We start from the raw sequence: 15,931 nt of genomic DNA, 5'->3' as shown, positions 1-15,931 counted from the left end.
TTGTATTTCCTCCTCGTCTTTTGTTGGAAGTGCTGTTAGGAACGTGGGGAGGAAACGCCAAGGTGTTTGTGCACTTGCAGAGGTGTGGAAGGAGCAGGATGGTTTTCCCACAGTGTTCAGGTGGTGGCAGAGGGACAGGGCTGGGCTCAGGGCGGTGTATTCCCAGTTGGCCACTTGGGAAAAATCACAGCCTTGCAAAGCCAAAATGGGGGAGAGAAAAATAAAATTTGGCTGGCTGAGGCTGCTTGGCTGAAAGAAGGAAAAAAAAAAATCCCAAACCAACCCCCCCCAGATCAGATCTCCTTAAAATTGGGCCCAGTCTCTGACGGGGAAGATGCTGGTTTTGATTAATTAGTGAATGTATTAATTACTCTGCCACTGCCTGTCAGGAGAACCCCGAGGAGGAGGCGGGAAGGAGTCCTCAGGTATCTTCCCATCCTGCTCCCTTTCTCAGATCCATGCCCAAGGATTCCTTCTCCTTGATTTCCCCTGAGCACGTCACTAGAACCCCAGAGGCCGAGTCTGAAACTCGTGCCCTTCCCCGAACCCGGCAGGGCTGGACGTTGCCCAGCGGCTCCTGCTCACCCTGTCCCACTGCAGAGCCCCGTGCCTGGGGCCAGATGCTGTTCCCTGTTCCCTGTTCCCTGCTCCCTCCCCTCCCTGGCTCCCAGCTGGAGGATTCCCGGTGTGGCACTGCTCCAGGTCTCCTCTGGCCAACATCTGTGCGAGAAACCCTTCCCAGCCCCCTCAGCCCTCGGCGCTCCTCAGGCCCTGTCCCAGCGCTGACCAAGTGATTTTCCTGTTAATAAAACTCTGCCCATTTACTGGGATTCGGGAGGCTTCTGGATGCCTTGGGAGGCTGATGCTGCTCATCCTGGCCTCAGCTGTTGGTGGTCCTTGATAAACCTGTTCGTGGGGACTGGGGACTCCTGGCTGGACTTGGCTGGGCCCCTCTCAAAATCTCTGATACAAACAAATTCCTTGTCTTTCCAAGGAGCAAAAGCCAGATTCTTGATCTTCCAAAGCCATCCAGCAGCCAGTCCCTGCTCTGCTGCTTCCACCTGACGTCTCAATCCTTGTACAGCTCAAAGCTGCCTCAGCCTGAGGATGTCACCGATGGATCCAGTTCCATCTCCTTGGAAAATAAATGCCTGGGCTGGTCTGTGGTGGTTCTGGGCAGCAGGAGATGGTTGGAATTCTTCGAGTGCTGCCTCAGCCTGTGCCAGGGGCAGCTTTGCCTTTAAATGCCTTTTTTTGTTCTGTTTGGGGGGCAGATGGATGCTCCTGCGATCTGGGGCTGAGTCCAGGGAAGAAGCTGCCATGTCCCCTTTCTGGGGATGCCTGTCCTGTACTGGCTTCTTTTCCCTGTGGCACACCTGGGCTACCAGAAACACAAAGCTTTTCTATTTGTCTCCTCACCTTACCATCCTCAGGAGGGTCCCAGCCTGAGAAATGTGGTCCTGCTTCAATTAGATCCGTGATCCATGAGTGGATTGCTCTCCTTGGGGGAAGGCAGCAGCAGCCCAGTGCGAAGGTAAGGTGCCAAAAGGGAAACCCGTGTGCAGGGTCATCCCAGATGGAACGGCCCAGCTGGCGGGTGGCTCATCCCAGCTGCTCCTGGGGAAGCGGGAGGGCAGGGAGCAGCTGTCAGAGGGAATTGCAGCTGCTCTGCTGTCTGGGGATGGGAGCCCGGGGCAGGAAACACCTGCCAGCAGCTCCTCGCTCTCCTCAGCTGGTGCTGTGTCTGTCCCATGGGTCGTTTTGTCAGTGGGAGAGGTGTCCTGGAGAAAGTCCTGTCTGGGAGGGTGAGAGTGGGAACGGCAGGAAAAGCCCGGTAGGGCTGGGCTGTGGGGAGGCTCGCTTTAGGTGCGGGCGGGATCCTCACGGTGCCAAACTTCCCGCTCCTGAGAAGGGTTTTGCCCTGTCCGGTTCTTGCTCCGCCGTTACTTCACTCCAGGAGGAGCCCCGTGATTCCCTCCAGCGACAGACGGGGAGGCAGGACAGGGCTGGAGAGGTCCCTGCGCTGGATGGGTGGCCCGAAGGACCGGGGCGCTGCAATATCCTGGGGATGCTGGCGAGCTCTCTGGGGCGAGGGCTGGATGCACTTGGAGGGGCGGGATGGGAGTGGGGGGAGCCGCCTTTGAGCCTCCCAGCGAGCTGATCTTTAAGGTCCCACCCCAAACCAGTCTGATGCCGGTTCTGTGGGGCCGTGCAGGGGTTTGAACAGGACACAAAATGAGGAGTTTTCTTAAAAAGTGGAATTATTTTTTCCTGCTTCTCTCATGGGGGAATAAGCGGGGAAAGCCCGTGAGCCGGGCTGGGGCTGGCTCAGCCCCGGGCAGAGCCCGAGAGGGAACCGGGGAACGGCCCCGCTGCTGCCTCCGGCCCCGCCGCGCCCGGGCTGCTCCAGAGGCTGCTCCGGGAAGGACAACCGGTCCTGGAAAGGGAGAGAAATCCCCTTCTTTCCTTTGGGGTGTCCGTGGGACCGCGGGAAAGGGGCTGGGAGCAGATCTGGGGTGGGATTGCGCTAAATGGCCTTTGAGGTCCTCCTGACCCAAAGCAGCTGCGATTCCCCAGGGATGAGCTGAGCCCCGCCTGCAGCAGCCCCGCGTCCCCTCTGCTCGCTCACAGCGCCCCAGCATTAATGTTTGCCCGAGGGTTTAGGGAGCGTCCCGCAGCTCCACGAACCCTTCGTGCTGTAGGAAAGAGGTTTCTGTTTTGTTCCCCCTTTTTCGGGCGGAATTCCCGCCTGGGGGGAGCGGTGGCTGGGGAGGTGCCCTGGGGCAGAGCGGGGGGCGCTGCCGGGGTCACACCCCGCTGCCTCTCTTTGTGTGCTTTATTTACAAAGTCCCAAGGAATGATTTCCTGCCGCCTTGACGTGGACTCAGCGTGGATTTCCTCTCCCTGCTGGGAACTCGGGCCAGGCTGGGGACTTGAAAGTAAAACGAGATCGTGTCTGGGCAGGGATGGAGACTTGGAGGCAGCGATGAGCTGGTTCATAACAACAAAGAGGGGAAAAAAGAGCTTTTAGCCCCAGGATTTATTTAGAGACGAAGGCTCAGGGCCGTGCACGCCCTGGGTTGGGCATCTCTGTGCTGGGCTAAAGCAGCTCCTCGGCAGTGGAGATAAGAGGGTCCTTTGGCAGCGGCTGCAGGAAGCACTTTGTGTCTGGATTGAGTCCACATGGCGAGGCCATGGGAAATCAGGTCACTGTGGAGATGTTATTAGTGTGCAGTCCCCACCCACCTCCCAGTCCGGGTTAGAGCAGGAGGGAATCACAGAATTCTGGAATGGTTTGGGTTGGAAGGACCATAGAGTTTGCCCGGTTCCACCCCTGCCATGGCAGGGACACCTCCCACTGTCCCAGGCTGCTCCAAACCCCAATGTCCAGCCTGGCCTTGGGCACTGCCAGGGATCCAGGGGCAGCCCCAGCTGCTCTGGGCACCCTGTGCCAGGGCCTGCCCACCCTCCCAGGGAATTTCTCCCCAGTATCCCCTCTGACCCTGTCTCCTTCAGCCTCAGGCCGTTGAGGCAGGGCCGGGAGGTTCTGGAGTTGTCACTGTAGGGACACTGTCACTGTGCTGCCTGGGGGCTGGAGCTCTCGGTTTTGGGGGATTATGTTGCTTTTTCCTGTGGCTCTCCCCAGCCTGAGGGAGGTGCTGGCAGAGGAGGCTGTATGTGGGGATGCAGAGTTGGTTTAGGGACCACGGACTTCGCTTTCTAGTAGGAGCTACAGTGAACTTGTCAGCGATGCTCACGGTAAAATAGGGAGTTGTAATTTTTAATGAACAGTTTTAACAATAACAGAAAAGTTGTATGAGAAATCTCCAGTGCTTTGCTCCATTTGCACACCAGGTTTTGTTTCCTCAGCCAGAGAAAAGTGTTGTGTCCTCATCCAGGTCTTTCCACACTTTGTTCCTCCTTCCTGGAGCCCATCCTGGGACAGGCAGTGTTGGCACAGGTGCCTCAGGCAGTTTCTGTGGAGGCCGGGTTCTCCTGCTGCTGGAATCTGCTGCTGGTGGCCGATCCACTTGTTCAGGTGGGAGCATGGCCCTGGCCAGGCTGGGGATGTCCAGCCCTTCTCCTGGAAGCAGCAGGACCGGGAGCACGATGCGAGAGGCAGAGGGGCCTCAGGGGCTGAGGCTGCTCGGGCTAACCTGTGCCAGGTCCTCGAAGTGAGGAATTCCAGGCCTGGGGCTCTCCCCAGACAGGGCGAGGCTGCTCTTTGCCCTGATGCTGCTGCAGTTCTCCCTCTCCCATCCACCCACCCCCGAGCCCTCTCCTTTCCAGGAAAGTGGGGTGGGCCAGTGCCCGCTGGCGCCGAGCCCGGCTCTCCCCGCTCACGCACACGGAGCTGCTTTCCCTGCTTCCTCCCCGGCACACACAACCTCTGCCGGCTCCATCGGCCGTGTCCCTTTAAACTCCCTTTCCAAGGAAACGCCGGAACCACCTGCTGCGTTTCCTGCAGCCCCAGATCCCCGGGGTCAGCCCTGCGCTCCCCTGGCTGCTGCCAGAGGTGGGATGAGCTCGGTGCTCCCTGGGGGTGTTTGAGACCTGAGGATGTCACGGGCCCTGTTGTGGGTCACCAGGGTGGTTGGGACAGCAGGAGGTGGGATGAGAGGTGGAGGAAAAGGGATGGTTTTGGAATGGAGGGGTTTGGAGTGCTTTGTTTGCTTTGGGCAGGGGCCCAGCGTGCTCCAGGGCCAAGGGCTGCCAAGCCAGAGCTCGGCTCAGCTCCCTCCGTCTCTCCACGGGGACTGGGAAAACAGAGCCCCTGCCATGGGGGGATCAGCCCTGTCACCCCTCTGGAGGCTGCAGGAGGGTGCTCTCGGTGCTCTCAGTGCTCTTGGGCTTTGGATGAGTTTCTGGAGGTTCTGGATGAGCTGGGGAATCTTCCCTTGCATCTGGGGCTGGTCCAGGTGTTGGTGTGCAGGTGCCAGGGTGGCACCGTGCCCTGTGGGGGTTGTACCAAGCCCCCTGGATGGGGAGCCTGCAGGAGATGGGGGCCGGGGACTGGGAATGCCCAGCACCTGGGGGTGTGGGGGGATGTGCGAGCTGCTCCCCCTGGCTCCGTGTCCACCCTGCCCGGGGCTGTGTCCTGGGTGCAAAGGGGCCAGGCCGGTGCTGGAGTACAAGGCTTTATTCTGTCCTTCCTGGGAGCCCCGCGCTTGTGGCAGCCCACGCTGCCACTGTCCATGAATCCCCACAGTCTTAGTCGGATACAGAGAGTACAGGGGTGGTTAGAAAAGGGGGCTGTGCCCCCCCAGTGTCCACGGGCTGAGCCAGCTGGGCCCTGCTCTGCCCTGCCCAAACTCACCTTTGGCCTCTGGGGTGGCTCCATCACCCTGGGGCTGGTTTGGTCCCCCCAAGGTCCTGCTGTGACCACCGGGCTCACCCAGAGCTGGAATCCTGCAGGGATTGCCAGGGCAGGAGATGTGAGGAAGTGGGGGCTGTGCTGGTCCGTGAGGGCTGGGGGGGAGCAAATCCCCACGGGGAGAGGTGCTTGGTCAGCAGCTGTGCCAAGGTCCTGGTCCTGCACAGCCTGGCTCGGTCACCACGTGCCCCAGTGCCACGTGCCGGGTGTGGTGCCAGGACTGCTCCGGTGTCAAGGTCCTGCCCTTTGCCCTCCCTGGAGCCATTGCTGGTGTTCTCCAGGCTTTGATCTCCCAGACTGAAACTCCTTCGTTCCTTTCCAGAGACCAACACTGGACCTGCCCCGTCCCCAAGATGTGCCCCAGGGGTGCCAGTCCTGTGCCATGGGGGTGCCTCCAGCCCCAGGTCCCTGGCACCCCCAGCCCTGCCCAAGGCAGGGTCAGACCCGTGGGTGTCACCCTGCCATGGGGACACTTTGTCTGGCAGATGTGGCCCTGGTGCCTTTCCTGCTGCAGGGAGCCGTTGGGAGGTGCTGGGTCACCAGGGCTGCGATGTCCCCCATCGCGCACGTCCCCTGTAGGTCCTCGGACACCCTTCCTGGGTCACCGGCTTCCTCCCACCTGGAGGTGGCACCGAGCACAGCAGGTCCCCGTGGGCAGCCACCCTGGTGCCCTTCTTGGCTCATCCCTCACCACGAGAGACAACACCCAGCAAGAAGGACCCTGTGCCACCCCCGGGCCACTGGCCGTATCCAGGGGCCACGTGGGACAGGTGGGAGCGGAGGGGGTCACAGGTCGAGCCGGAAGGCCCCGAAGTAGCTGGCTGCTGCATCGTTGTAGTCGATGGCCAAGGAGGAGACGGAGACGAAGAGCTCATCACCGGCCTGGAGCTCGAAGAGTCCCCCCTGGTAGAGCGCGTGGAGCCCGTAGTCGGCCTCGGGCGCCCAGCACTTGGTGCCCACGCCCTTGAGCAGCAGCACGGGCGGGCTGTGGGCCGGCTGCCACTGGATGCACTGCACGAGCTGCGGGCCCGAGGCGCCGGCGCCGCGGTAGCGGAAATAGATCTGGGAGTACACGTAGTACTTGCCCGGCTGCTCCACCCGCAGCCGCCCCGCCCGGTACGTCATGTTCTGCACGTGGGACTGCAGGCTGCTGGGCCCCCAGTGCGTGATGGCGTGGCGGCACGACTGCGACAGGTTCCCGAAGCGCTGGGAGCGTCCTGCGGGAAGGGAGAGCCACTGAGGGGAGCGACCTGGCAGGGTCGGACGGAGGGGACAGGGTGGCTCTGACTCTTTCCCAGTCATCCAGCTTGGAGCGATGGAGCTCAGTGGTCTTGGAGTGAACAGGAGACATCCGTCCCCATGGGCCACCCAACTCCTCCTCCATCCTGGTCCCCTGCCCTTTGATCTCTCCCATTCCCATCTTGGAGACCCAGCAGTGCCCAGAGGGGTTTCCCAACTCACCATCCTGAGCCAGGCTCTGTGGGCGGAGGGTGAGATGTGCCGAGGGTTTCCCGGCTATTTTGGGAGGAGGCTGCCCCTCTGAGGTGTTGAAATAGCTCCGCCAGGCCTCTGCAGGGAAGGGACAGACGCTGTAAGGACAGTGTGGGGACACCCGGCCCCATGCCAGCAGGGCCAGGGAATGCCCCACAGACCTACCAGCGCAAAAGGTTCCTGAGGGACAGAAATGTCTGGTCAATCATCAACCAACACATCTGTGCTGTGCCACGGCCCTGCTTCCCCAGCCTCCGGACAAACGGACGTGGCTGTCCCCCAGCCCATTCCCAGCACGTGTGCCTGTCACGGCCAGTGACAATCCTGGCTCTCCCCTCTCCTGCCCCAGCTCACAGCACCGCCGTGTGTCCCAGGAGTGACCGGCCCCCCACCCCCTGCTGGCCTCCCTGGACCACGGCTCCCATGGGCCACAGCTCCTGTGGATCAGGCTCTGGCTGCAGCCCCAGAGCTGGCCCCGGAGGGACTCACCCTTCACCGCGCTCCTGCGGATGATGCTCTCCGTCACCTGCGCCACGGAGAAGAGAAAGTGCCCCGGTTACAGGTGACACGGGGGTCCCCATGCCTGAGCTCCTCCTCCAAGCCTCCCTCACCTTCCCTGTCCCGCTGCCTCTGGGCCCCACCAGGGTGGGGTCTGAGTCCTACTCCCACCTTAAACCACTCTGGCCATTCCCCCTCCCACGGCTCTGGGGAGGTGGATGGGGAAACTGAGGCACGGGGACAACCAGGAGCTCTCCCATCCTCCCCCGGTCCCGGGCTCACCGTGGCCACGTAGGCTTTGATGGTGCTGGCCAGCCTGAGGCAGCCCTGGCTGCTGCTCAGCTCCTCCAGGCTGGAGCCCTTGGGCTGCTGATTGAGCGCCTGCAGACAGCGCAGCTCCTCCGCGCTGCCCGGAGCCTGGGATTTCAGCTGGGATGGAAACAAAGCGAGATTCAAACTGGGACAGACGGAGGGAGCAGCCGGGATCCCACTGGGGTGTGGGTGTGGGGCAGCTGCTCAGCTCCTCCAGCATCCTGGGTGCTCAGAGAATGACCCCGATCCCAGAGCTGGTGCTGGGCCAGGCAGCACCACCGGGATGCAAACCCGCTGTGTCTCCTGTGTGGGATGGAGGGGGCAGGAGGAGGCTTGAGTGGATCCAAGTTCAGCCAAAAATCTGTTTTTTGTGAATTGAACAGGTTAAATCTCATCCTGTCCTCCTGCGATCCCTGGGAGACCATCCCAGCACTTTGGGAAGCATGCCAGCCCCTTTCACAGAATTCCAGCACCAAGTGGGAGGAAGAAGAGGAGCAGGACCCAAGGACACTGACAAGCCACAGAGCACCAAGTAAAGAACCCCAAATTCCCATTATCCATCTCCTTCACCTCTTCCTCCCTATCCCAGGGGGAATGAGGCTCCTCCAGCTGCAGGATGTGCTCACTGCTCAGGGCCAGGAGCTGCCTTGGCTCGGAGCTGCTGCTGGAGGCTGGACCTGCCCAGGCAGCCAGGGCCACACTCCTGCTGCTCCCCGAGCTGAGCTGGGATTGCCAAACAGGCTCTGGCACAGCTCAGCCCTTCCAGCTGCTGAGCCCAGACCCTGAGCAGTGCCAGGGCAGCCCAGGCAGGGCTCGGGCACTTCCCTGTGCTGGGAAGTCTCCCCTCCTTGGGCCTGTCCCAGGGCTGTCCCAGCTCCACTCTGGCCGTGGCGTGGCCGTGGTGACTGTCACCCCTGATCATAGGGTCACACCACACCCTGCTGCTGTCCAGGGAAACTGAGGCACAGATGGGATGGCTGCCCTGCAATCACTGTGCCAGGAGCTGGTAATGAACACACGGCACCTTGGCCACCCTCCCTCTATCACCTGGGCACTTCCCAGGTCCCAGGACAGACCCAGGAGTCCTTGGGTGGCCCCGTGGTCACCTGGGGCTTGGCCACCTCCAGTGCCCCACGTGTCCCCCACATCCTGGTTTGTTCCGAGACCCCCAGACCCCTGCCCACCACAGCTGGGTACGTGCTGCCTCCGACCAGGATGTGCTCAGGTCTGGGATCTATATCCCATCTATGTGTGGATGTGCCTCTATTATCAACAGAATACCGGGATTCATGCAGCCTCTGGATCCACAGGATACTGGGATCAACACAGCCTCTGCATCCACAGGACAGCTGTGTGAGGTCAGATTGAAAGGGTTTGGGTTCATGTCTCCCCCCTAACCCTGCCCCGGCCGCTCCCCGCGGACGGGCTGCGGGAGGGCTGCCGGCTGTTCCTGCACACGCCTGCCCGCCCAGGTGCGTGTGCCGGGTGCTCCAAGGCCGTGAATCCCCCGGGATGGGGCTGTTCCCTTGGAATGCCCGCGGCGGGTGCGTGTCCGGGCTGGCTGCGGCGTGTGCCCGTCCCGGGACCGGGGCCAGCCCGGCACGGAGCTGCTGGAGCGGCTCCAGAGAAAGCCACGGAGCTGCTCCAGGGCTGGAGCCGCTCTGGAGCCAGGCTGGGAGGGCTGGGGGTGCTCACTTGGAGAAGGGAAGGCTCCAGGGAGAGCTCAAAGCCCCTTCCAGGGCCTAAAGGGTCTCCAGGAGCCTGACTCTGTATTCCCAGCACAGATCCGGTGACCGGCCGCTGAAATTAGCCCAAATTGTTCCACTACAGCGGTTTTCTCCTCCCTCCACCTCTTCCCTGGGGCTGTGTCTCCCCGTTCCCCTCCTCTCCCCGCCTTTCATGTAAATCCCTCTCAGCGGGACCTCGTGTGACCCAGGGATGGAGACAAAGCCCGCAGGAGGGCTGGAGCCCACTCCAAAGGATGCTCCGCTGGATCCAGACAGGCTGTTTATTCCCTCTGCGTCCGTGGGCAGGGCTTTTCCTTTTTCCCCGTCTCTGGTGTGATTTGTGGAATGTCTGGCACTGCAGGACCCTTTTTTTTGCCGCAGCCTCAGTGATGAGGGTGGCTTCCATGGAGCTGCTGCCAGCCCCGAATTTCCCTCTGCCCATGGATCTCCTGCCTGGCTGCTTGGGGGTTGTTGTGGGTCAGAATCAGCGGCTGAGGGGAGGGGCTGGTGAGGCTGTTGAAAGGATCAGAGCCGTCGCAGCCAAGCTTGGGAGTGGTTTTGGCCGAGTGACCCCGTGGGAGGTGGGAATGGCGGGATCCCAGCACAGTTGGTGGAACTGCACTGGAGCAAGAAAAGAGCGGCTGGAATGGGGGGTGCTGGAATGGGGGGTCCCAGCATCTCACAAAGGGGGTGAGGAGGATTTGGAGGTCCTGGAGTGTGGGGAAGATGGGAATGAGGGGAGGGAGAGGTGAAGCAGGGGTCAGTGGGGCCTGGAGCCCAGCGAAGTCCCCTCACATCCCCATCTGGGGCAGGAGGCTCCGATGGGATCCCAGGGCAGAGCCCCCTCTCCCAGTGCAACCCCTCAGCTCCAGGCGGAGCCGAGGACAAAGGCACGGTCTCTGCACATCTGGAGGTGGGACAATGCCCACCCCTCCGCCCCCGCCGGCACAGCTGGATCTGCAGCTCCGGGCGGGGCTTGGGCAGTGTCCACCCCCAATCCACATCTGGACCCGCGGCTCCCTGGGGAGCTGGGGCAGTGTCCACCCCCCAATCCATATCTGGACCCGCGGCTCCCTGGGGAGCTGGGGCAGTGTCCACCCCGCACTCCGCATCTGGACCCGCGGCTCCCTGGGGAGCTGGGGCAGTGTCCACCCCGCACTCCGCATCTGGACCCGCGGCTCCCTGGGGAGCTGGGCAGTGTCCACCCCCCAATCCACATCTGGACCCGCGGCTCCCTGGGGAGCTGGGCAGTGTCCACCCCGCACTCCGCATCTGGACCCGCTGGTCGCTGCCGTGCCCGCGGGGCGGGGAGCGGGCAGAGCCCTCCCTCAGCCGCCGGTCCGGGACAAAGCTCACCTTGGAGATGGCCATGCTGAAGTAGACGAAGAGGACGGTGGTGGAGGCGATCTGCAGGGCCAAGATGGCCATGAAGGCCACGCTGCCCCACAGCGGCCCGCACCGCCGCCGCCGCTGCCCCCGCGCCGCACCGGGGCCGCCGTCCGGACCGGCACCGGCACCGGGACAGTCACCGGGAGCGGGAGCGGGAGCCTCGGCCAGCATAGGCGTGTCGGAGCCGCCGCTGTCGGAGCGCAGGTAGTGCCCGGCGCTGGGCGGGTGCGGGGCCATGGCCCGGCCCGGTCCCGGTCCCGCTGCCCCGGGCCCGAGCGCGGCGGGACGGACGGGCGGGGGCGGGCCGGGGGGTGGGGAGGTGGGGGTGGCCTGGGGCCGAAGGGGCGGGGCCACTCGTGGCCACCGAGGGGACCGAGGGGGCGATGGTGGCCCCGGGACTGCGGCTCGGGAGGCAGCGGGGCCGCGGGGAGCCCCAGAGTGACCCTTCACGGGTACATAGCGACAAAGGGGAATGGCTTCGCTCTGACAGGGAGCAGGGTCAGATGGGATACTGGGAACAGATTCCGATCCGGGAGGTTGCCCTGGGAAGCTGTGGCTGCCCCTGGATCCCTGGCAGTGCCCAAGGCCAGGTTGGACGGGGCTTGGAGCAGCCTGGGACAGTGGAAGGTGTCCCTGCCCATGGCAGGGGGTGGCACTGGGTGAGATTTAAGGTCCCTTCCCACCCAGCCCATTCCATGATTCCTGAATGCGCCTCATGCCACCATCACAGGACAGTGTGGGTGCTGCTGGGGTGACCGCAGGCGAGGATACCCCAGCGTGCCTGGGCTAAGAACAGAAGGTCTCAGGACTGGAGGGACATGACCTGAGCCGGGTTTAGGTGATGGGCCACATGTCAGCTCTGGCCAGCACCAAAGGCTCAGGGAGGGGCAGGTTTGCAGGAGGGGGGGTCAAGAGCTGCTGAACGTCTCCTGGAGGCCTTGCTGGGGGGGCCGTGCCCACCCTGCCCTCCTGCCCTGGGCACAGGGCTGCCCATCCCTGCTGAGCCCCAGGCTCTGTCCTGCTGCTGGGTCACATTCCCATTGCTCCACAACAGAAATGCGGAGCAGTTTGGAAAGCAGAGAGGCTCCTCTGAGCCGCCGGGGCTCAGAGCAGGGGATCTTCCACCCCGAAGCATCTGCCAGGCCCATGACTGATTTCCCTGCCTCTCCGCCAGCGCAGTGTGTACCCAGTGCCAGAGCCCCATCCCTGCCCTGGCACGGAGCGAGATGCCCTCCTTGGAGTTTGGGAAGGGCGCTGAGCTGGGAGGGAGGTAACTATGTCTAAAAAAATCCCGCGGCAGCTCAGCCCTCCTGGTTGTTCTCAGGAAAGGGCTCAGGACCTGCAGAGCCGGGTGAGGAGGGAAGAACTGCAAATGGCACATCTGGGGAACAAAAAGGTGCCAGCCTGGTCTAGTGGAAGATGTCCCTGTCCATGGCAGGGGGGTGGAATGGGATGAGCTTTCAGATCTCTTCCAGCCCAAACCATTCCATGATTCTATGATTTGCTGTTTGGGGCATGGATGTTTGTGCTGGCACCACTGCTCTGAGTGCTGATCTGTGGGATGTGGCAGGGGCACAGCTGAGCTCTGCTGAGGAGCAGAGGGAAACCAGGAGCAAGCAGAACCCAGGAGCCTGGGGCTGCTCTTTTGGAGAGAGAAGGTTTGTCTGTGAGTCAGGGCAGGACCAGAACTGGAACTGTGCAGAGAAAATTGGGTGGGAGCCAGGGGGAAAAGAATGCCTCAATCCTGGCTGAGGAGTTGTTTTTCACTTCTAATGTTTCCTGGTCTGTGCACTGGGAGAGCTGGGTCAGGCACAGCCTGGAAATCTGTTTCCTCAGTGCCCCGTGGTGCAGAGCAAGTGCCGGGGAGCAGGAGAGAGAGGGGCTGGTTGGGGTCCGCCGGTGCTGGCAGTGAGGCGCTGGGATGGGGGCAACCCGGCAGGAGGTGCCGACGTGGACATGGGGCTGTGTCTGGGATTTCCCAGCCCGTCCCTTGGATTCGCCTCGGTTCGCTTCAGGCAGGATGGAGGAACGCGCGATTTTTGTTGTTTTCCGTGTTTTATGGGATGGCCAAGGCAGACGCCCTGAGCTGGGTCAGCGCAGGATGCTCCTCCCCGGGGAGGTCCCAGGGCCGGCTCTCAGCTCCCCGCGCTGCTCCCTCAAGCCAAGCCCAGCCCGGCGCTGGCTCCGGCCGCTGCTGACTCCGAACATGTGCTGGCCACACGGCGCTCCCTCCCTCAGGAAACAGCAGCCCCTGGGACGTGAAGTCATCGCGTGCGGCTCAGGAGCTGCTGTAACCTCCCTGGAATGTGCCCTCAGATGTTTGTCTTTCGATGGAACTCATCAGTTCCTGTGCTGAGGTGTTTTTTGGGGAAAAACCTCTTCCCCATCACACCGTACTTCCAAGGGGAAGGTCAGGCATCCAGCCTCTTCCCTCCAAACCCTGGGAGCACCCCAACCCTTCCCTGGGTCTATCCCGCCCGGGGGCTGGGGCCGGGGTTTGTTTGTCCCTGTTAGAGCAGAGCAGGCGGAGACATTCCCTGCCTGGTGGCATCGGAGCTGTTCCAGAGCTGCTCCAGCCTCACACGTGCCGGGATGGAGGGATGGAGGGATGGGGTGGTCACCCAAGTGGGACAGGACGTTGGCTTGGATGGGCACAAGCTGGTCCTCACAGCCCTCCCTGGCCTCTGACTGGTGGTGGCAGCTGGAGGTTGGGAGCCGAGGGAAAGGAGGAGCAGGGAGGCCCCGTGGGTAGCCAGGGCTGCTCCCCGCGCTGCCGGCAGGCGTTTGGCACAGGAGGGATGGATGGAGGAGCGCCGTAAAACCCTGGACCCGCGGGCTTCCCCAGGAGGGATGAGGAGCAGCACCTCTGGAACATCTCAAGGCGGGACAGCAGCTCCCGAGACATCCCCGCCCCGGCCAGGAGCGTCCCCGGGCTCCGGGGATGGAATGACAGGAAAGTTCTACTGCAGCTCCTTCCTGGGCTGGGCTCCCTGATCCCAGCGCCTCCGCCGGCTCCTCGCACAGCCGATGTCCTCTCAGCCGATGTCTTCTCACAGCCGATGTCCTCGCACAGCCGATGTCCTCGCACAGCCGATCTCCTCTCACAGCGATCTCCTCTCACAGCCGATGTCCTCCCACAGCCGATCTCCTCGCTCCCTCTAGTGGGGTTGGGAGAGCTGCGTGGGCTCCTGCCTGGGCACACCTGTGTCCCTGTTCCTCCTCCTGATGTCCTCCTGGAGATCCTCCTCTGGCCATGCTGGGTGGGTTGTTTTTTTTTTTTTTTGCTGCCACAAAGGCCCCAGCACTTCCCAAGCTGCCCAGGTGATGGAAACAACCTCCTGAGGAAGGAGAAGAACATTGTCCCGATCCCGTCTGGAACATTCCGAGACGAATCTCCTGCAGGAGCAGCGTCCCAGCCATGTCCTGTCCTCCCCACAGCCCTGCCTGGAGCTGGAAGGGCTGCTCCAGGAAATGATTAAACTCCCAGTTTTTGTGGCTGAGCTGGGATCCTGGGGACAGGGGACAGGGGACGGGGTGAGGCCATTCCCCCGGTGCCCCTGAGCTGGGATTTGGGGGTTTTACACCGCGGCAGGTGGAGGAGGGACAGGAGGGACGGCAGAAGGCAGCGCCTTGGGGGGGGTCCGTGTGTTGGGTTTGGATGTCCTGGAAAGGAGAGAGGGAGCAGGAAGAGAGGAAGAGGAGAAGAAAACGGAGAGGAGGAAGAGGATGAGGAGAAGGGAGGTGAGAAGCGGGAGACGGAAAGGAAAGGAGTGGAGGAAAAGGGAGAGGAGGGAAGGGAAGAAGAGGGAAGAGGCGTAGAAGAGAGAAGAGGAAGAGAGGAGGTGAGGAGGGGAAGAAGGGGAGGGAAGGAAAGGCGAGAAAGGAGGGAAGGGGAGGAGAGGGGAAGAGAAGAGGAGGAGAAGGAGACGGAGGGGAGAGCCCGCCCCGTCCCGCCCCGTCCCGCCCCGAGGAGCCCCCGGAGCCCCGCGGCGGAGCTGTGGCCGCGCCGGCCCCGCAGATGTTCCCCGTCCCCCTCCTCCTCCTCCTCCTCCTCCTCCTCGCCCCCGGCAGCGCCGCGGCCGCCCCGGGGGTCACAGGCGAGTGTCAGCCCCGGGCCGGGCGTGTCCCGTTCCAGGGGTGCCCGAGGGTCTCTCCCGGAGCCTTTTGGGGAGGTTTGGCCGCGTTGGGCCGCGGGGGGAAGGCGGGCGGGACCCCCCCGCCGCACGGAGCCGCTCCCGGCTTTGGGAAGCTTTTCCTGGCGCCTGATTTAAGACGCGAGGGCGACTCCGGGCTCGGGCACGCCTTGATCCCGGAGAAAAGCTTTTAGGGGAAGGTCGGGAAGGGACTTGCGGCTTTTCTCGGCTCTCGGCCCGTGTTCCTGGCAGGGGCTGTGCCCGGGGGCCCTCAGCTCCGCTTGTGCCCCCTCAGAGCAGGAGGGAGCATTTCCATGTCCGCGCTGAACGATTCGGGGCTGTTGGTGGATGAGAAGCTCAGCACGGCCAGCACGGGTTGAGCCCCAGAGCGTGGGGAGGGGGGATTCTGCCCCTGTGCCCCCTCAGACCCCACCTGCAGAGCTGCCCCAGCCCTGGGCCCGGCACAGGAAGGACCCGGAGCTGCTCCGAGGCCTGGAGCTCACCTGGAGAAGGGAAGGCTCCAGAGCCCCTTGCAGGGCCTAAAGGGGCTCCAGGAGAGCTGGAGAGGGACTGGGGACAAGGGCCTGGAATGACAGGACAAGGGGGATGGCTTCCCAGTGCCAGAGGGCAGGGAGAGACGGGGTATTGGAAGAAATTCCTCCCTGTGAGGGTGGTGAGGCCCAAGCACTGATGTTTCCCAGAGAAGCTGTGGCTGCTGCTGGAAGTTGGACGGGGCTTGGAACATGGGTCCCTGCCCATGAAACTGGGCAATCTTTAAGGCCCCTTCCAAGCCAAACCCTTCCATGATTCTATAAATAATTCCCTCTGCAGCTGAGCCAGGAAGGGCTCCAGCAGCAGCTCCCAGGTGGATGCGGGGGGATCCCCGTGGCGGTGGGATCCCCGTGGCTGTGGGATCCCCGTGGCGGTGGGAATCCCCGTGGCGGTGGGATCCCTGCGGCAGTGGGATCCCCGTGGCGGTGGGATCCCCGTGGCGGTGGGATCCCCGT

General features: G+C 62.9%; 2 protein-coding genes across 2 annotated transcripts in view; one reads left to right on the top strand and one right to left on the bottom strand.

The window, feature by feature from the left end:
* Positions 1-5,125: 5,125 nt before the first annotated feature.
* Positions 5,126-11,087, bottom strand: LOC121670280 (tumor necrosis factor ligand superfamily member 10-like). Its single transcript, XM_042040242.1, has 5 exons — positions 10,759-11,087; positions 7,646-7,792; positions 7,355-7,391; positions 6,836-6,943; positions 5,126-6,591 (listed from the first exon to the last, which is right to left on the bottom strand). The coding sequence occupies exons 1-5, from the start codon at positions 11,026-11,028 to the stop codon at positions 6,161-6,163; spliced, it is 993 nt and encodes a 330-aa protein (XP_041896176.1). The 5' UTR covers positions 11,029-11,087; the 3' UTR covers positions 5,126-6,160.
* A 3,664-nt stretch (positions 11,088-14,751) lies between these two features.
* Positions 14,752-15,931, top strand: part of LOC121670281 (contactin-4-like) — a 5,699-nt gene continuing 4,519 nt past the window's right edge. Inside the window, exon 1 of the mRNA XM_042040243.1 lies at positions 14,752-14,888. Coding sequence (XP_041896177.1) covers positions 14,810-14,888 — 79 coding nt within the window. The 5' untranslated portion in view covers positions 14,752-14,809. The remainder of the gene's footprint in view (positions 14,889-15,931) is intronic.

This window comes from Corvus kubaryi, unplaced genomic scaffold (assembly GCF_017639235.1).
Source record: "Corvus kubaryi isolate FWS band 111438036 unplaced genomic scaffold, C.kubaryi_AGA036_p1.0 37395, whole genome shotgun sequence".
Lineage (NCBI taxonomy): Eukaryota > Metazoa > Chordata > Aves > Passeriformes > Corvidae > Corvus > Corvus kubaryi.
Note: the sequence above shows the minus strand (reverse complement) of the source record. Positions and strands in the feature narration are given on the sequence as shown.

Coding starts and splice junctions, on each gene's coding strand:
- LOC121670280 (XM_042040242.1), bottom strand. CDS start 11,028: ATGGCCCCGCACCCGCCCAGCGCCGGGCACTACCTGCGCTCCGACAGC. Junction 6,944..7,354: donor CCGCAGGAGCGCGGTGAAGG/GTGAGTCCCTCC, acceptor CCTTCCCTGCAG/AGGCCTGGCGGAGCTATTTC. Junction 6,592..6,835: donor ACAGAGCCTGGCTCAGGATG/GTGAGTTGGGAA, acceptor CCCTTCCCGCAG/GACGCTCCCAGCGCTTCGGG.